The sequence below is a fragment of the Boleophthalmus pectinirostris genome, unplaced genomic scaffold (assembly GCF_026225935.1).
Source record: "Boleophthalmus pectinirostris isolate CB_2022bp ecotype Guang Dong unplaced genomic scaffold, ASM2622593v1 HiC_scaffold_9, whole genome shotgun sequence".
In the NCBI taxonomy this organism is placed as follows: domain Eukaryota; kingdom Metazoa; phylum Chordata; class Actinopteri; order Gobiiformes; family Gobiidae; genus Boleophthalmus; species Boleophthalmus pectinirostris.
This window is the reverse complement of record NW_026571541.1, coordinates 2717211-2734710: the sequence shown is the minus strand read 5'-3', so window position 1 is coordinate 2734710 and position 17500 is coordinate 2717211. Positions and strand designations below refer to the sequence as shown.

Sequence of the window (17500 nt, the reverse complement as noted above, 5' to 3'; positions counted from 1 at the left end):
AGAGTTCCTTCAACGTCTGCTCCTAGACCCTTCCCTTTGGGCAAAGATATGTCAATGTTGGGCATCTTGATTTCAGGCATTTTGAACTTTGCCCCCTGAGCATCTATTTCAGGACCTTCAACCTTCCCTTTGGGCAGAGAAATATCAATATCAGGCATTTTGATGTGAGGCATTTCAAACGTCCCTTTTTTATTCCCTTCTATATGCACTCCAGGGGCCTCTATGTTGACTTCAGGACTCTTGGTTTTTGCTTTGGGCAGTGTTATGTCAGCAGAAGGCATTTCCAGATCAGGCATTTTAAATTTCCCTCCTTTAGAAACGTCTATATCGACGTCAGGGCCTTCAATCTTTCCTTTTGGAAGTGAGATATCTGCAGAAGAAAGATTTGGATGAGGCATCTTGAAATGTCCACCTTTTCCTCCAATTTCCAGCTCAGGTCCCTCTATGGTTCCTTTGGGAAGAGATATGTCAACGTCTGGCACATAGATTTTTCCAGATTTTGACCCTTCAATATCAATTTCTGGGCCTTTAAATTTTCCTTTTGGTAAAGAAATGTCAACATTTGGCATTTTTACATTTGGCATTTTGAATTTTCCACCTGCTGATCCTTCTACATGAGCTTCAGGTCTTTCTGTGGTGATCTCTGGACCTTCAATCTTTCCTTTTGGGAGAGTTATGTCAAGTTTAGGCATTTTGATACCAGGCATTTTGAACTTTCCCCCAGCAGGACCTTCTATATCTACATCTGGACTTTCAATCTTTCCTTTTGGAAGTGAAATATCAACAGAAGCTAGTTCCCGTTCAATCTCAATCTCTGGACCAACACCTTTGGCCTTGGGTAAGGCTATGTCCACATCTGGCATTTTCAGGTGAGGCATCTTGAACTTTCTTCCTTTAGGTCCCTCAATGTCAACTTCTGGACCTTCTATTTTTCCTCTTGGAAGTGAAATATCAACAGAAGGAAGAGTTCCTTCAACATCTGCTCTTAGACCTTTCCCTTTGGGCAAAGATACGTCGATGTTGGGCATCCTGATTTCAGGCATTTTGAACTTTGCCCCCTGAGCATCTATTTCAGGACCTTCAACCTTCCCTTTGGGCAGAGAAATATCAATATCAGGCATTTTGATGTGAGGCATTTCAAACGTGCCTTTCTTATGCGTTTCTATATGTCCTCCAGGGGCCTCTATGTTGACTTCAGGACTCTTGGTTTTTGCTTTGGGCAGTGTTATGTCAACAGAAGGCATTTTCAGATCAGGCATTTTAAATTTCCCTCCTTTAGAAATATCTATATCAATGTCAGGGCCTTCAATCTTTCCTTTTGGAAGTGAGATATCTGCAGAAGAAAGATTTGGATGAGGCATCTTGAAATGTCCACCTTTTCCTCCAATTTCCAGCTCAGGTCCCTCTATGGTTCCTTTGGGAAGAGATATGTCAACGTCTGGCACATAGATTTTTCCAGATTTTGACCCTTCAATATCAATTTCTGGGCCTTTAAATTTTCCTTTTGGTAAAGAAATGTCAACATTTGGCATTTTTACATTTGGCATTTTGAATTTTCCACCTGCTGATCCTTCTACATGAGCTTCAGGTCTTTCTGTGGTGATCTCTGGACCTTCAATCTTTCCTTTTGGGAGAGTTATGTCAAGTTTAGGCATTTTGAAACCAGGCATTTTGAACTTCCCCCCAGCAGGACCTTCTATATCTACATCTGGACCTTCAATCTTTCCTTTTGGAAGTGAAATATCAACAGAAGGTAGTCCCCCTTCAATCTCAATCTCTGGACCAACACCTTTGGCCTTGGGTAAGGCTATGTCCACATCTGGCATTTTCAGGTGAGGCATCTTGAACTTTCTTCCTTTAGGTCCCTCAATGTCAACTTCTGGACCTTCTATTTTTCCTCTTGGAAGTGAAATATCAACAGAAGGAAGAGTTCCTTCAACATCTGCTCTTAGACCTTTCCCTTTGGGCAAAGATACGTCGATGTTGGGCATCTTGATTTCAGGCATTTTGAACTTTGCCCCCTGAGCATCTATTTCAGGACCTTCAACCTTCCCTTTGGGCAGAGAAATATCAATATCAGGCATTTTGATGTGAGGCATTTCAAACGTCCCTTTTTTATTCCCTTCTATATGCACTCCAGGGGCCTCTATGTTGACTTCAGGACCCTTGGTTTTTGCTTTGGGCAGTGTTATGTCAACAGAAGGCATTTTCAGATCAGGCATTTTAAATTTCCCTCCTTTAGAAACATCTATATCGACGTCAGGGCCTTCAATCTTTCCTTTTGGAAGTGAGATATCTGCAGAAGAAAGATTTGGATGAGGCATCTTGAAATGTCCACCTTTTCCTCCAATTTCCAGCTCAGGTCCCTCTATGGTTCCTTTGGGAAGAGATATGTCAACGTCTGGCACATTGATTTTTCCAGATTTTGACCCTTCAATATCAATTTCTGGGCCTTTAAATTTTCCTTTTGGTAAAGAAATGTCAACATTTGGCATTTTTACATTTGGCATTTTGAATTTTCCACCTGCTGATCCTTCTACATGAGCTTCAGGTCTTTCTGTGGTGATCTCTGGACCTTCAATCTTTCCTTTTGGGAGAGTTATGTCAAGTTTAGGCATTTTGATACCAGGCATTTTCAACTTCCCCGCAGCAGGACCTTCTAAATCTACATCTGGACCTTCAATCTTTCCTTTTGGAAGTGAAATATCAACAGAAGGTAGTTCCCGTTCAATCTCAATCTCTGGACCAACACCTTTGGCCTTGGGTAAGGCTATGTCCACATCTGGCATTTTCAGGTGAGGCATCTTGAACTTTCTTCCTTTAGGTCCCTCAATGTCAACTTCTGGACCTTCTATTTTTCCTTTTGGAAGTGAAATATCAACAGAGGGAAGAGTTCCTTCAACATCTGCTCTTAGACCTTTCCCTTTGGGCAAAGATACGTCGATGTTGGGCATCTTGATTTCAGGCATTTTGAACTTTGCCCCCTGAGCATCTATTTCAAGGACCTTCAACCTTCCCTTTGGGCAGAGAAATATCAATATCAGGCATTTTGATGTGAGGCATTTCAAACGTCCCTTTTTTATTCCCTTCTATATGCACTCCAGGGGCCTCTATGTTGACTTCAGGACCCTTGGTTTTTGCTTTGGGCAGTGTTATGTCAACAGAAGGCATTTTCAGATCAGACATTTTAAATTTCCCTCCTTTAGAAACATCTATATCGACGTCAGGGCCTTCAATCTTTCCTTTTGGAAGTGAGATATCTGCAGAAGAAAGATTTGGATGAGGCATCTTGAAATGTCCACCTTTTCCTCCAATTTCCAGCTCAGGTCCCTCTATGGTTCCTTTGGGAAGAGATATGTCAACGTCTGGCACATAGATTTTTCCAGATTTTGACCCTTCAATATCAATTTCTGGGCCTTTAAATTTTCCTTTTGGTAAAGAAATGTCAACATTTGGCATTTTTACATTTGGCATTTTGAATTTTCCACCTGCTGATCCTTCTACATGAGCTTCAGGTCTTTCTGTGGTGATCTCTGGACCTTCAGTCTTTCCTTTTGGGAGAGTTATATCAAGTTTAGGCATTTTGATACCAGGCATTTTGAACTTCCCCCCAGCAGGACCTTCTATATCTACATCTGGACCTTCAATCTTTCCTTTTGGAAGTGAAATATCAACAGAAGGTAGTCCCCCTTCAATCTCAATCTCTGGACCAACACCTTTGGCCTTGGGTAAGGCTATGTCCACATCTGGCATTTTCAGGTGAGGCATCTTGAACTTTCTTCCTTTAGGTCCCTCAATGTCAACTTCTGGACCTTCTATTTTTCCTTTTGAAAGTGAAATATCAACAGAAGGAAGAGTTCCTTCAGTGTCTGCTCCTAGACCCTTCCCTTTGGGCAAAGATATGTCAATGTTGGGCATCTTGATTTCAGGCATTTTGAACTTTGCCCCCTGAGCGTCTATTTCAGGACCTTCAACCTTCCCTTTGGGCAGAGAAATATCAATATCAGGCATTTTGATGTGAGGCATTTCAAAAGTCCCTTTCTTATGCGCTTCTATATGTCCTCCAGGGGCCTCTATGTTGACTTCAGGACCCTTGGTTTTTGCTTTGGGCAGTGTTATGTCAACAGAAGGCATTTTCAGATCAGGCATTTTAAATGTATCTCCTTTAGAAACATCTATGTCAGCGTCAGGACCTTCAAGTTTTCCTTTTGGAAGTGAGATATCAACAGAAGGAAGATTTGGATGTGGCATCGTAAAACTTCCACCTTTTCCTTCAATTTCCAGCTCAGGTCCCTCTGTGGTTCCTTTGGGAAGAGATATGTCAACATCTGGCATATTGATTTTTCCAGATTTCGACCCTTTGATATCAATTTCTGGGCCTTTAAATTTTCCTTTTGGTAAAGAAATGTCAACATTTGGCAATTTGATATCAGGCATTTGAAGCTTTCTCTCAGCAGAACCCTCTATATCTACATCTGGGCCTTTGATCTTTCCTTTAGGCACAGAAATATCAATATCAGGCATGTGAGGCATTTCAAATGTCCCTTTCTTATGTCCTTCTAAATGTCCTCCAGGGGCCTCTATGCTGACTTCAGGACCCTTGGTATTTGCTTTGGGCAGTGCTATGTCAATAGAAGGTATTTTCAGATCAGGCATTTTAAATTTCCCTCCACTAGAAACATCTATATCAACGTCAGGATCTTCAATCTTTCCTTTTGGAAGTGAGATATCAACAGAAGGAAGATTTGGATGCAACATCTTGAAACTTCCAGCTTTTCCTCCAAGTTCCAGCTCAGGCCCCTCTATGCTTCCTTTGGGAAGAGATATGTCAACATCTGGCATATTGATTGTTCCAGATTTTGACCCTTCAATATCAGTTTTTGGTTTTACATTTGCTGAGGCAATGTCAACTTTAGGCATTTTGACTCCAGACATGTTGAATTTTCCCCCAGCAGGACCCTTTATATCTACATCTGATCCTTCTAGGTGAGCTTCAGGTCTTTCTGTGGTAAGCTTTGGTCCGTCAGTCTTTCCTTTTGGGAGAGTTATGTCAACCTTAGGCATTTTGATTCCAGACATTTTTAACTTTCCCCCAGCAGGGCCCTCTATATCTAGATTTCGACCTTTAGTCTTTCCTTTAGGAAGTGAAATGTCAACACATGGTAGTCCCCCTTCAATCTCAACCTCTGGGCCAACAACAGTGGCCTCTGGTAAGGATATGTCCACATCTGAAATGTTCAGATTTGGTCCCTCTATATCAATGTCTGAGGGTTTTACATTATCAAGTTGGAGCTTTCCTGAAGTTGAGACAGTGCCTGCTTTGATATTCCCTTGGCCTTTGGGCAATGATATATCTAGGTCAAATTTTGGCATTGAAACATCAATTGTTGGTATTTTGGGCATTCTTAAGCTTCCCTCAGAGATTTTATTGTCACCTTCTGAACCACCCATTTCAGGTTTTGGGAGAAGGACTTCCGTGTCTGGAGATGTAACTGTTGATGAGCCTGACATTGAAAATTTGGGGAGTTTTATATGAACATCAGGTCCATGGAAACCACTTTTTCCCTCTAAATCAGATTCTAGTTTTGCTGCACCTTCTTTCCCTGTAAGCTGTATTTTAGGGGATGTTGTTTCTTCTTCAGCACACGAAGCAGATAAGTCAGCTTTATTCTTGGAAAATACAAATGAAGGCAGTTTTATTTTTTTTTTCTTTCCCTTAACCTTTTTCTTTCCACCAGCCTCCTGCACCTCAACCTTGCCTTCTACATGTGTTGGGTTAACAATAATTTTTCCCTTTGGGCATGATAAAGCATCATCTCCTTTTGATTGTCCATTGAACCTTGAAGACAAACTTGGTTCTTTGACAGAAATATTTGGTGGATCATAACTACCCCCTGAAGAAGGTCTGCTGCCCTCTGCACGCAGCAGCTCTACTTCTACATCATCACCTTGCTTTGAATGACCAAATTCTAAATCAACTTTTGGGGCTAAAATGTTAACTGTAGGGAGTTTGAAATGTGGAAATTTGATGCTGGCCCCTGATCTATCTGTTTTTTCTTTGGAAAGGTTAAGATCAATGTCTGGCATGTGTACTTTCCTTCCCTTTATCTCAGACCCTTTAACTTCTACAGCTGCCGGTGTTATATTGACGTTTGGCAATGAAATGTCCACTTTTGATACATTTGCTTTTCCATCAGAACTAATGTCAACTTCAGATCCTTCTACTGATTTTCTCTTTGACAGATCAGTTTTTGGCATCTCAAATCCAGCCCCACCTTCGACTTTTGGCCCCTGAATGTACATCCCTGCCTCAGGTAATTTGACATCCGGAAGGGATATGTCAGTAGACAGACTCTGTTCTCCAATGTCTCCCGTCAGTCCTGTTTCCAGTAATACTTTTTCAACAGATGAAATGGTTCCTTTTCCATATTCAATATCTGGCATTGCAATGTTAATGTTGCCTTTCTTTTGATCTATGTCTGGAAAGGAGACCTCAGTTGGTGGTCCTTGAAACTGTACCTCTGTTGTCTCTATGGTACCTCTGATTTTAGTGTTTGTTACTATCATCTTTGGTTGAGATATGTCCAGTAGTGGGGCAGTTACACTTTCTTCTAAATGAGGTCCTTTCAGTTTTAGATCACTTTCATGTGACAACTCTGAAGCAGGATCAACAGAAGACATTTTGATTTCAGCTTGTCCCCCCGATACTTCATATTTATTATATTCTGCTTTCCATGTTTCTTTCTTAACCTTTGGAATAGTTAGGTCTACTTTAGGTAATGTAATTGTCTCTTCCTCTTGCATCTCTCTCTCTGTCTTGAATGACTCCTTTTTGGGGAGAATAACATTAAATTCTGGCATTTTGAAATGTCCATCCCCACCAACATAATGTCCCATGTTCACATCTGCAGTGTCTGTTTCCAGTGTACAATCTTCTTTAGCGTGTTCTACATCTGATAATTCCATTTTTGGCATAGAAATCTTTGGACATTTAAATGTGCCTTCCACTTCATCAGGCAGACGCATAGCCACAGCTGGCACAACCATGACCCCAGCTCCTGTGCCCTGTGGGTCTGACACCTCCACACTGGGCCTTCCTTCAACTTTGGACACACTGACTGAGGCTGCCCCTGGGATGCCTGCAGACACCTTTACTTGGGGTGGGGGAGAGATTTTGACATCTCCTTTTATATTCACATCACCTTCCATGTCATCTGAATGTCGTGACAGTCGAATCTTTGGTAATTTTAACTTTGGCATTCTGAGCTTAGCATTACCTTTGCCAGCATCAACATTCCCAGCCTCTGCATTCAATTCTCCATGGAAATCCGACCCTCCAGAATGAAGAGCCAAATCTACTTTGGGTTTGCTCATCTGTGCTCTGCTCTTATCCCCTTCATAGGCTCCATCTTCAGGCAGACTGAGGGTGACCTCTGGTGGCTGCACAGTCACCCTGGGTGCGGTGCCCTCCACGGAACCAGACTTCGTGTGTTTGGACTTGGGAAAATGGATGCCAAATTTATGGGCTTTTCCATGAGCTTTGACTTTTGCTCCAGACATCTCCATATGCATAGTTTCCTCTGGTTGGCCTGGCTTTGCTCCACACTCTGCCCTTGCTTTCATGTGGGGGAACCTGTTAAAGGTACATGTGTTATCAGACTTGTGCACTTGTGTGTCCATCATTACAGTAGCAGCTGAAGCTCACCTGACGTACTGTCTGCTCTTTCCTGTGGCTCCAGGTTGTGCCTTGGAACTCCGGGAGTGTTTCATTTTGGGAAGAGAGAACTCCTCGCCCTCATCACTCTGGTCCTCACTGGGGGGACCATCTTCCTGCTCCAACTCTCCTGTGTGCCTTTCTTTCAACCTCTTCAGGCCAAAGCGACCTCCTCGTTTCTTTTGGGTTTTAAATGGCTTCATCCCCTTCACACTCTGAAACATCACAAGTCACAATAATACACTATTATTAATAATATAATATATCAAATTAGTGCTACAAGGCTCCTGAATAAAAGTAGAATCAAAATTCAAATAATTATGCAAATTGTTACCAACACTAAATCTAACATTCAAGATCAATGTCTTTATAGAGGGGTGCACTCCACAGCGTGCAACAAGGCAGTCTCTGGTCTCGTGTTTATTGCCTCGTTTTTAATGTTTTTAACTCGTCTCTGTTAACAAATCTTGTCCATGTTATCCAAGTTAGTGTGGAAGTGAACCGTGAGTGCACCAGGGAACGATCATGGGCATACGCTTAAAGACTTTTGCATTGTTGTGCATACTCGTGTTGCTGATGTGCGTCTCCACCGGCTTTGGCGTGGAGGGACACGGCATCAATGGTAGGCTGATCTACAGCCGAGAATTTCTTCTGTCCATGCACGCCTCGACTACGATCTCATGACCACTACAGAGTATCAGGACTCGGGACTCGGGAACACCAAACACCGCAAAAGAGGAAGAGAATCAAGAATCGCCATGTAAACAGCCATCAGTCCATCACAATCAAGATTGATGAGCTAGAGGCGTGTGCTAAACTGAAACATGAGGTGAAAAACGCTTGCCTACTCACTTTCATGGAGACTTGGCTTGGTGAATCAGACATAGACACTGATCTGAATTTGTTGGGTTTTGGATGCCCGCTGCACATGGATAGATCCGTGGAAATTACAGGGAAGAAGGTGGAGGACTCTGCTTTACATGAATCAGTGTTACTGCAACACTGTCACTGTCAGGGAGAAAATATGTACCCGAGACTTGGAGCTATTGACAATATCACTCAGACCGTTCTGTCTCCCCCATGACTTCCAGCAGCTGTTTTTTACGTTAGTGTACATCCATCCGAAAGCCAGCGCTACAACTGCTGCTCAGCTGATTGCTGACGTAACTCTTAAGATCGACTCTATTTGTCTGGATGCTCCTAAATTCATTCTGAGAGATTTTAACCACTGTAAACTGGAGAAAACACTTAAAACCTATGAGCAATATATGGCGTGCCCGACAACACAGAGGAATATGCGATTGGATCTTTGCTATGGTTCAGTGAGTGGCGCTTACAAACACTCCCCCCCATTCGGGGCTTCGTACGACAACAACATGTTCTTGCTGCCAGTATATAGACCTGTTTTTAGGTGCGGAAAACTGTTAAAGTGTGGAATGAAATGTGCATAAGCTCTCTCCAAGCATCTTTACAATGTACTGACTGGGATTGTTTTATAGACGCGTGTGAGAATACAAGTGAACTTGTTGATGGTGTCTCATCTTATATAACTTTCTATGTTGACTGCATACTTCCTTCTAAAGAAGTGGTTATATTCCCTAACAACAAGCCATGGGTAACAAAGGAATTTAAGTCTGTTTTAAATAAAAAAGAAAAGAATTCATTATTTAGGAGATGAACAGTAAAAGAAAGAAGTCCACAGAGAAGTTAAGAATGGAATAAGACATAGTAGAAGGATTTATAAGGATAAAACAGATAAAAATCTCTATTCAGGAGGACATCTCAGAGCAGCATGGAGAGGCATCAAGTCAATGGCATTAGTGAACCAACGTTTGCTGTAACAAGGCGAAAATGTTAGTTTTAATAGTGTTGATGATGCCCACTTGCCAAATGTTTTCTTTGCCAGGTTTGAGAAGCCAATTTTGGTGATGTAAAACCCGAATGTTCCTTGTTCCCAATAACGAACCTTAAAAAGGTAAACACGAGTAAAGCTGCCCAGATGGCATCTGTGGACGCACTCTCAGGTACTGTGCTCATCAGCTCAGTGGTGTATTTACTACACTTCTTCAGATATGTGCAAATTCCGGCCAAATACCAACAATGAGTGCATATACATGCACATCAGTAACCCAGTTTTTAGCTATATCCCGGTTATGTCAGTATTCGGGATACTGCCTATACGGGGTCAGCCTTATCATCAGAAGACCCTCTAGTCAGAAAATCCATGTTCAGGTAGTGTTTTCAGTATACCACAGATCTCGTAGGGTATTTTCCAAATTTTCATCTCAAAGTTCATAAAGACATACATTTTTATACGAACTGCCAATTTTGTGAACAAATAAGAGGCCTTGATATTTTTAGCTCAGCTCAAAGTATATGTACTATTTAGGCGTGTCATAAAAATGCTCCTGTTCTGGGTATCCCACCTGGTCGTATTGAAAAGGGCCAACTGTAAGGCATTTTTAGCTCAGATTGTGAGCTGTAAGCTCAAGCTGAGCTTATGCGATCACCCATTGTCCGGCGTCCATCCGTCTGTCTGTCCGTTAACCATGGCTGGACAAATCTAGACTGTTTGACTTACAGAGTCCATATGAATGTCTTTAGATACCTTAGGGTAATAGCTCTTTCCAATTCTTGAATTATGTCACAGTGACCTGCTTTGTGGATCTTATAGGGCAAAGTTAACTTTTCCAATGCATTTCAATGGGAACTAGATTTGCTTATAATATAAAGGATTTTTACAAGATCCTTTCCACTATGCCAAAATATTATCCCTACCATGACCTTTGTCCCATACCAGCCATTTGACCTTGATCCATTTTCCAAGGTCACAGCAGCCATTTCAATTTTCATTACTTCCTTAACCCTATTGCACTTGCAAAACCCTGTCTATTTAAATGTTGTTTCCATGCATTTGTCTGTTAATTCTCCTGAGCGTGTGACCTTGACTTTTAGGTATGCTAATTTATAAACAAAATTGCAGCTGCGGCCTTGTTACAAATGAAACTGTATTTCAAGTTTTAAATATTTTAAAAAGTAAATATTAAAAGTAATAAATATATTAAACCCTTAAAATACAGCAAAAATGTTTGAGGAAATAATGATTTGGGTGGAAATGGCTGTATTAAGTGTAACAGGGTTAATAATTGTCTCATTTTCAGGCATCAACTTGCAAAATGTTCAGTAAATCAAGCTCTACAACTTTCATTTCAATTTTATTACCTCCGCCAAGGAGGTTATGTTTTTGCCAGCGTTTGTCTGTTTGTTTGTCTGTTTGTTTGTTTGTCTGTTAGCAACATAACTCAAAAAGTTATGGACCGATTTTGATGAAATTTTCAAGATTTGTTGGAAATGTGAAAAGGAAGAACTGATTTCATTTTGGGGGTGATCCGGAAGAAATCCTGGATTCTGGATCACTTTGAAATTTTAGTTAACATTGTGGTAAATGGGGCCAAAAATTTTGTTTCTCAATATCTCGGTTAATTATTGACCAAACCCCATGAAATTTGACTCAGGGATGGACAATGGGATCCTCTTTCATATTCCAAAGGCTGATCCGGATCTGATCCTGAAGACTGATTTTATCGCAATTTATATAAAAAATGGGGGTAGTCCTTGGCGGAGGTCTGCGCTCTCTGAGCGCTTTTCTAGTTTTAAATCTTTTTCTTTTAATATAGCATTGGTGGTTTTGTAAATCAACAAATTAAGTAATGCTGGCCTTAGCTAATGCTGTTATGCATGATTATGCGTTTTCCTGTCAATATCTCTAAAAATGTTGATGTTGCAGCCATTTTTAATTGGTATACATCCAAAAGTTTACTAATTCTTCCCTGATATCCAGGGATTATTCCCTGTTGCTTTCATCAAATATACATTCAATTGTTCAAGAGATATGTTGCTGACAAACCAATAGAAGAGGTCATGATTTTCTGACTAGTGGACCTTCTGATGATAAGAGTGTAACCGCGTATACATGCGCGCTGAGAAACAGGGATACTCATATCCGCGTATACATGATCGAATGGAGTATCCTGGTTTCTTGACATAATCTTACAAATTCGCAAGTGCAAAAATTTACTTAAATCAATTTAATAAACCAAGAAAAATACAAACCATGAGCTCTTTTAGCATAGGAAGCTCATGAGGTTTAACCAGGCTGAGGAGCTATGAGATACCCCACAATTAAATCCCACATTAAATCTTCTGCATAAATAAACTCAACTTTACAACATATAAACCATAACCACTGTAGAGTCACATCAGCCCGTTTGATAATATAATTCAGCTTTGTTTACGTTTTACAGAAACGAAACCGCTTGGCTAATTAGCATAAACTGTTAGCTGTGATAAAAACAGTTCGCTCCTTGGGCCACTGATGCAGTTCAGCTTCTTTTGGACTAAAGGACACGACTCAGTGTAATATGTGTGTTCTTTCTGTGACAAAGGAGGTGCTAATGATGGTAAGTGTGTTCTATCTAGGAGATAGTTCATGTTTTAGCTTTTCAGCGATCATACGTGTGCAGGTCATACGAGTGCAGATTGTACGTGTGCAGGCTTAGCGCAGCTCTTTATTTTACAGTTATTTCACTCATGTATGATCACTTTATTTATGTTGGTCACTTTATTTATGTCGCTACTGTTGCGGTGAAAAAACTGGAAAGTGTTTGTCTTTTGGGCATGTGCACTCAACTTTATGTTGCAGTAACCGGGATACTGTGTTTACATGCCACAGTATCCCGGTTACTATCGGAATAAACCTGCTACAGTAACGTGGTTTCTAATAACCAGGATACTGCCATAACCGGGATACTGAAACCGGGGTACCGCGTATACATGCACCAATGAAGAAACTGGGATACTCAAAAAACCCGATCATAACCGGGATACTGATGTGCATGTATACACACTCAATGTGGATAACATCCACTATTATATCTGTTCCTAAGTTGAATAATTCAAAGGAACTAAGTGAATTCATCAATTGCTCTTACCTCATTAGTAATGAAAATCTTTGAGAAGATTCTAAAAGAATATCCTCTCTCTAACCAATGGCAAACTAGACCCCTTGCAGTTTGCTTATCAAGCAGGGAAAGGTGTAGAGGATGCAAAAATATTTCTTTTGGACGCTATTTATAAACACCTTGAAAAGCCCAACTCACATGCACGGATACTTTTTGAAGACTTCTCTTCAAGTTTTAACAAGATGTAGCCAGATATTTTAATTAGATTAGCTTCGATTTTTAGTCTACCCAATCAGCTTTTATTGCTACTTTTAAACTTCTTAACCCACTGCACACAGAGAGTCCTTTTGAATGGGGAAATGTCCAATCCCGTTTCAAACATTGGCCCCCCCCCAGGGCTGTGTTTTGTCTCCGCTGCTTTATATTCTGTATACAGACAGTTGTAGGTCCGCAAATGAGGGCAGCTACATTATTAAGTTTTCAGATGATACTGTCCTCCTCTCTCTCCTGCAGGGAGCAAACTCAGACCATGGCCAAGTTCTACCTGCTTTCATTGAATGGTGTGATAATAACCACCTGGACCTAAATATAACTAAAACCAAAGAAATTGTTGTGGACTTCTGGGAAAAAGTTCACAGCCCAATACCCAGCCAGTAAGTCCTTAGGGAAGTAGTAGAAATGGTGGACTCCTATAGGTATTTGGGAACTGTGATGGATTCCTCCCTAAGGCTTGATAAGAACACAAAACAAATTATCAAATGAGGACAGCAGTGGGTTCACTTGATGTGGAAGCTCAGCTCTATTAATGTGTCACCTAACATTTTAAATAATTTTTATCATTCCTTTATTGAAAGTTTGCTGACCTTTTCTTTTATTTGTTGGTTTTATGGGTTATCTGTGAAGGACAAGAACAGTCTGAACCAGATAGTTAAAGTGTGCAGCAAAATCAGCGGTGTTCAAATTGAGGATTTGGCCTCTGTGTGGAGACATTGGGTGCTCCAAAAGACTAAGGCCACACTGAGCCTAACCATGGTCACAGTCACAGTTTGTGCAAATGCTCTCTCGGAGGTGATATGTCACCCCACAGCAAAAGACCAACCGCTACGCCAAATCTTTTATTCCTTCTGCCATAAAGCTTTTAAATGGAAAGTGAATTTGCTATTGTGTCCCTGATGCACTGTGGTTTGAATGTATGTTATCTGTTTTTCTTTTTCTTTTATTATTTATAGACTGTGCACGACCAGAGATGTGCGAACTGAATTGCCCTTTGGGATTAATAAAGTTGTGGATTGATTGATTGATTATAAGTTTTATGTTAGGGTAGTTACCAGTTTAGCTGCTTTGGCACGGGGCCCTTTGACCTCTACACTGGGCAGTCGGGCTCTGACATTGGGGGCCTCTTTGGTGACGGTCCTCTTCACCTGGAAGCTGACTTTATATGGCTCTGCACACTGAAGAATCTTTAGTGCATCTTCATACTTGACATTATCAAAATAGACTTTGGCACTCAACAGCTGATCTCCTAAAGAAACAACATGTGTAAATCAGCACTTTTCTATTACTCACTTTCAAGGAGACATTCTGTATTTATGAGTCACTTCAGCCTTTCCTACATTAACAGTCATATAGTGGTAATGCTAGGTAATGCTAACCTTCACTTGTAGCTTGGGGCAGATAAATATGTTTTTAGAGCAACCTTTCTTTAGTGTCCCATGAGGCTTTTATTGTATGTATTGCATAGCATGGATAAAAGCTTGAGTGAAATGCCACACTTTTTGTGTAGAGGAAGTCATATGGGTAGAGTCTCCTTAGTAGGCCTGTTGTAGCTGGACTGCTGACGAGCTCAAATGATAATCATTTAGGTTGTTTCTGCAGTAGACCTAATGTTGCTGCACTTGTATGGGCAGAGCAGACAGTACCTTGCTGCAGACTGAGGTGTTTTGCTGCTGGAGAGTCTTTGAGAACATCTCTCACAAAGATCCCACGGTGTCCTCCTCCGGTCACACTGTAGCCACTGGCCCCTGCTTCTGCCTCCGTCTCCATGACAATCTCCACCGGTTCAGACATGTCCTCCTCCTTCTACAGAACAATCCAGAACATGTTAAAGCACATTCTACTGCCAGCTTATCTGCAGTGATAAGATGACCGTAAAAGCCCCTTCTAATAGTTTAGCTTGAGAGAGACTGAGAGAGTTCTGGCTCTTCAGTGATTCTTATTTTACATTTGAACGAGACCATAGAGCCCATGGAATCACTATGAATCAAATGTAGCATGTTTCTCGGAAAATGCAAAAGGGATCTCTCAAATATTCTTGTATCATTCAGAACAAGTTATAGAATTTCTTTAAACAGGGGATATTACACTTAGATGGGGTGTAACTGCTAACACATAATGTATTAGGCTTTTGATGGACACAAAAACACAAAACATGTATCCAGCGATATTACTGCACATCGCAGCAGGTTTCTGAGTTGTTGTCTACAGTTTTGTGTCATGTTGTTGGGTTGAGCACTGGACAGAATCACAGCTAACCACAAGAAGAGTGAGAAGAATAGGGCCCGAGAGAGATCACTAGATTACTCAAACATGCATGGTGACATGTTTTTGATGAGGGAACAATGGTATAACATGGTAGAAAGCTCCAAAAAGTAGATTTAGCATAATATCCCCTTTTCAACTCAGATTTACAGAGTTTAGTGCTACGCCTGTTGAATCTTTAGAAATCTAAGGAATAGATTCAGTACCATTCCAATACCACAATAATAATAAAAAAAACACTTTATATAGACACTAGACTGTAAGCATTTCAGCATTAAATCATTGTACTCTTTTCTGTTACCATGTGGCCTTAATCCCTCAGTGCTCAAGGTAGATTCCATAGTGGTCCATGGCCATATACTAGTCTATGATCTAGTTCTAGATGAAGCTGTTAAGAAAAGGTTCATTTCTGTCCTGTGAATGTGACTTTTTAGTACTGATACATGATACACGATATTAATTTTAGGACCGTTTTAGAATGTGACTTTTGATACTTTTAACAAGCCTAGGGCAAAACACGCTATTGTATGGGTTTAAATGTTTGCAGTGTCCATCAGCCCCAAGGCAGCTCTGACTGTGATTCAAAGTCCTTTTCAGTATGTCATGTATGTCATGTGGCGTGTTCCCCAGTGAAGTGTTCTGTGTGCAGACCGTGTGCTGGTCGGCTGGCTCCGGCTCCATGTCTCTCAGGCTTCTCTTCTGACTCAGCACCTGCTTCAGCTCAGCATGGAGCCTCTCCCTCTGCACCTGCAACACAGCCACGTCAGACCCTCTGTGTGTGCGTCCTGACCCTATCCCTGACCATAACCCTGACTCTATCTCTGACCATAACCCTGACTCTATCTCTGACCATAATCCTGACCATAACCCTGACCCTATCCCTGATCATAATCCTGACCATAACACTGACCATGCTTTGGAAATAAATTATATTTCCCAACCTTAAAGGCACTGTACCAGTAATTAATTATTCAACACAATGAGTAATTTGTAAGTGCTTTTCACAACTCTCAACAACCGAAGTGTTGCTATGATGACAAAGCTTCGTGCTGCAGCTGCATTATGTAGTGGAGGTTTGGCGCCATTGTCTGAAAGAGGGAGCTCCACTTTGTCATAGCGAGTATTTTTAATTTTTAATTTTTTTAATTGGGTTAATAATTAGCATAACTACATGGCTAAGGTTAATTTTAGGAACTATCACTGTGGTGTTCCCCATCAGTCACATCTAGACCCTTTTCTAATTATTAGATAACTAAATGTGACAGATGAGACAGTACATAGCAAAGACTTTTTTTTTTTTTTTTTTTTATCTCAAAAGATGCTTATACTAGTATGTATCAATATATCTGCACTGGGGCAACACAGTACACGGGCTCAAGTACATGGGAAAGAATCTGGTAGAGCAACAACCATAACCTTTAAAGGTCCTAAAAATGCAAAATGGGCTTTTGTGAGCTCTGAGACATGCTATAATACTTTTACCTCCTCAAACACAGACCTGGGGTTGTGTTTTGTTTCATTCACACATGATTAAGTAACCCTTTATTACTAGTTTGTGTACATTGCTAAAGCTCAAAATGCTCTGATTTTGCGACATCACGAAGCTATAGTTTTCAAGTGAACAGCTCCTTTTACCTTTAGTTCAGTAGAGATGGGAAATTCCACAACTGAAAAGATCCAAATAATTTTAGTGAAGGTGTGTGGAGTTTAAAAGCACATGGAGCATTTCCTGTATTACCTCATGACATGACAAGGTGGAACAGAGTGTTTTCCATTAAAAACACAATATGTTTGTGATATGGGCCCTTTAAACTCTGTAGACCCATATTAGCACTTTAAATCATGTTGTCAAGTTGTTGAGCTATAATGATTAACCTCATGGAGACCCACAAAGCAGAAGATCCCCATGATGTGTGTGTGTGTGTGTACATGTCAGTCTCTGCCCACACACACAGTGGAACATGTATTTAGTGTGAGTATGCGCACCGCTCTCTCTGGGCTGTCCTGCTCCTCCGAGGGGCTGCTGTAGGGGCTGTGGGGTGGAGGGGCTCTCCGGTCCCTCACCTGTAGGCACATGCACAGTCACACAAAGAACCCTGTCCCACCCCTGCTGCCACAGACAGGAGACACAGACAGGAGACACAGACAGAGACACAGACAGAGACACAGACAGGAGACACAGACAGAGACACAGACAGAGACACAGACAGGAGACACAGACAGGGACATAGACAGGAGACACAGACAGGGACACAGACAGAGACATAGACAGAGACACAGACAGAGA

General features: G+C 41.1%; 1 protein-coding gene across 1 annotated transcript in view; it reads right to left on the bottom strand.

The window, feature by feature from the left end:
• LOC129407218 (neuroblast differentiation-associated protein AHNAK-like) overlaps positions 1-17500 on the bottom strand; it is a 30297-nt gene that overhangs the window by 9152 nt on the left and 3645 nt on the right. Inside the window, 5 exon segments of the mRNA XM_055147745.1 lie at positions 1-3000; positions 3002-7633; positions 7706-7929; positions 14004-14197; positions 14595-14748. The exon segment at positions 1-3000 is cut by the window's left edge and continues 2120 nt beyond it. Of these exon segments, the coding sequence (XP_055003720.1) occupies positions 1-3000; positions 3002-7633; positions 7706-7929; positions 14004-14197; positions 14595-14748 (8204 nt within the window).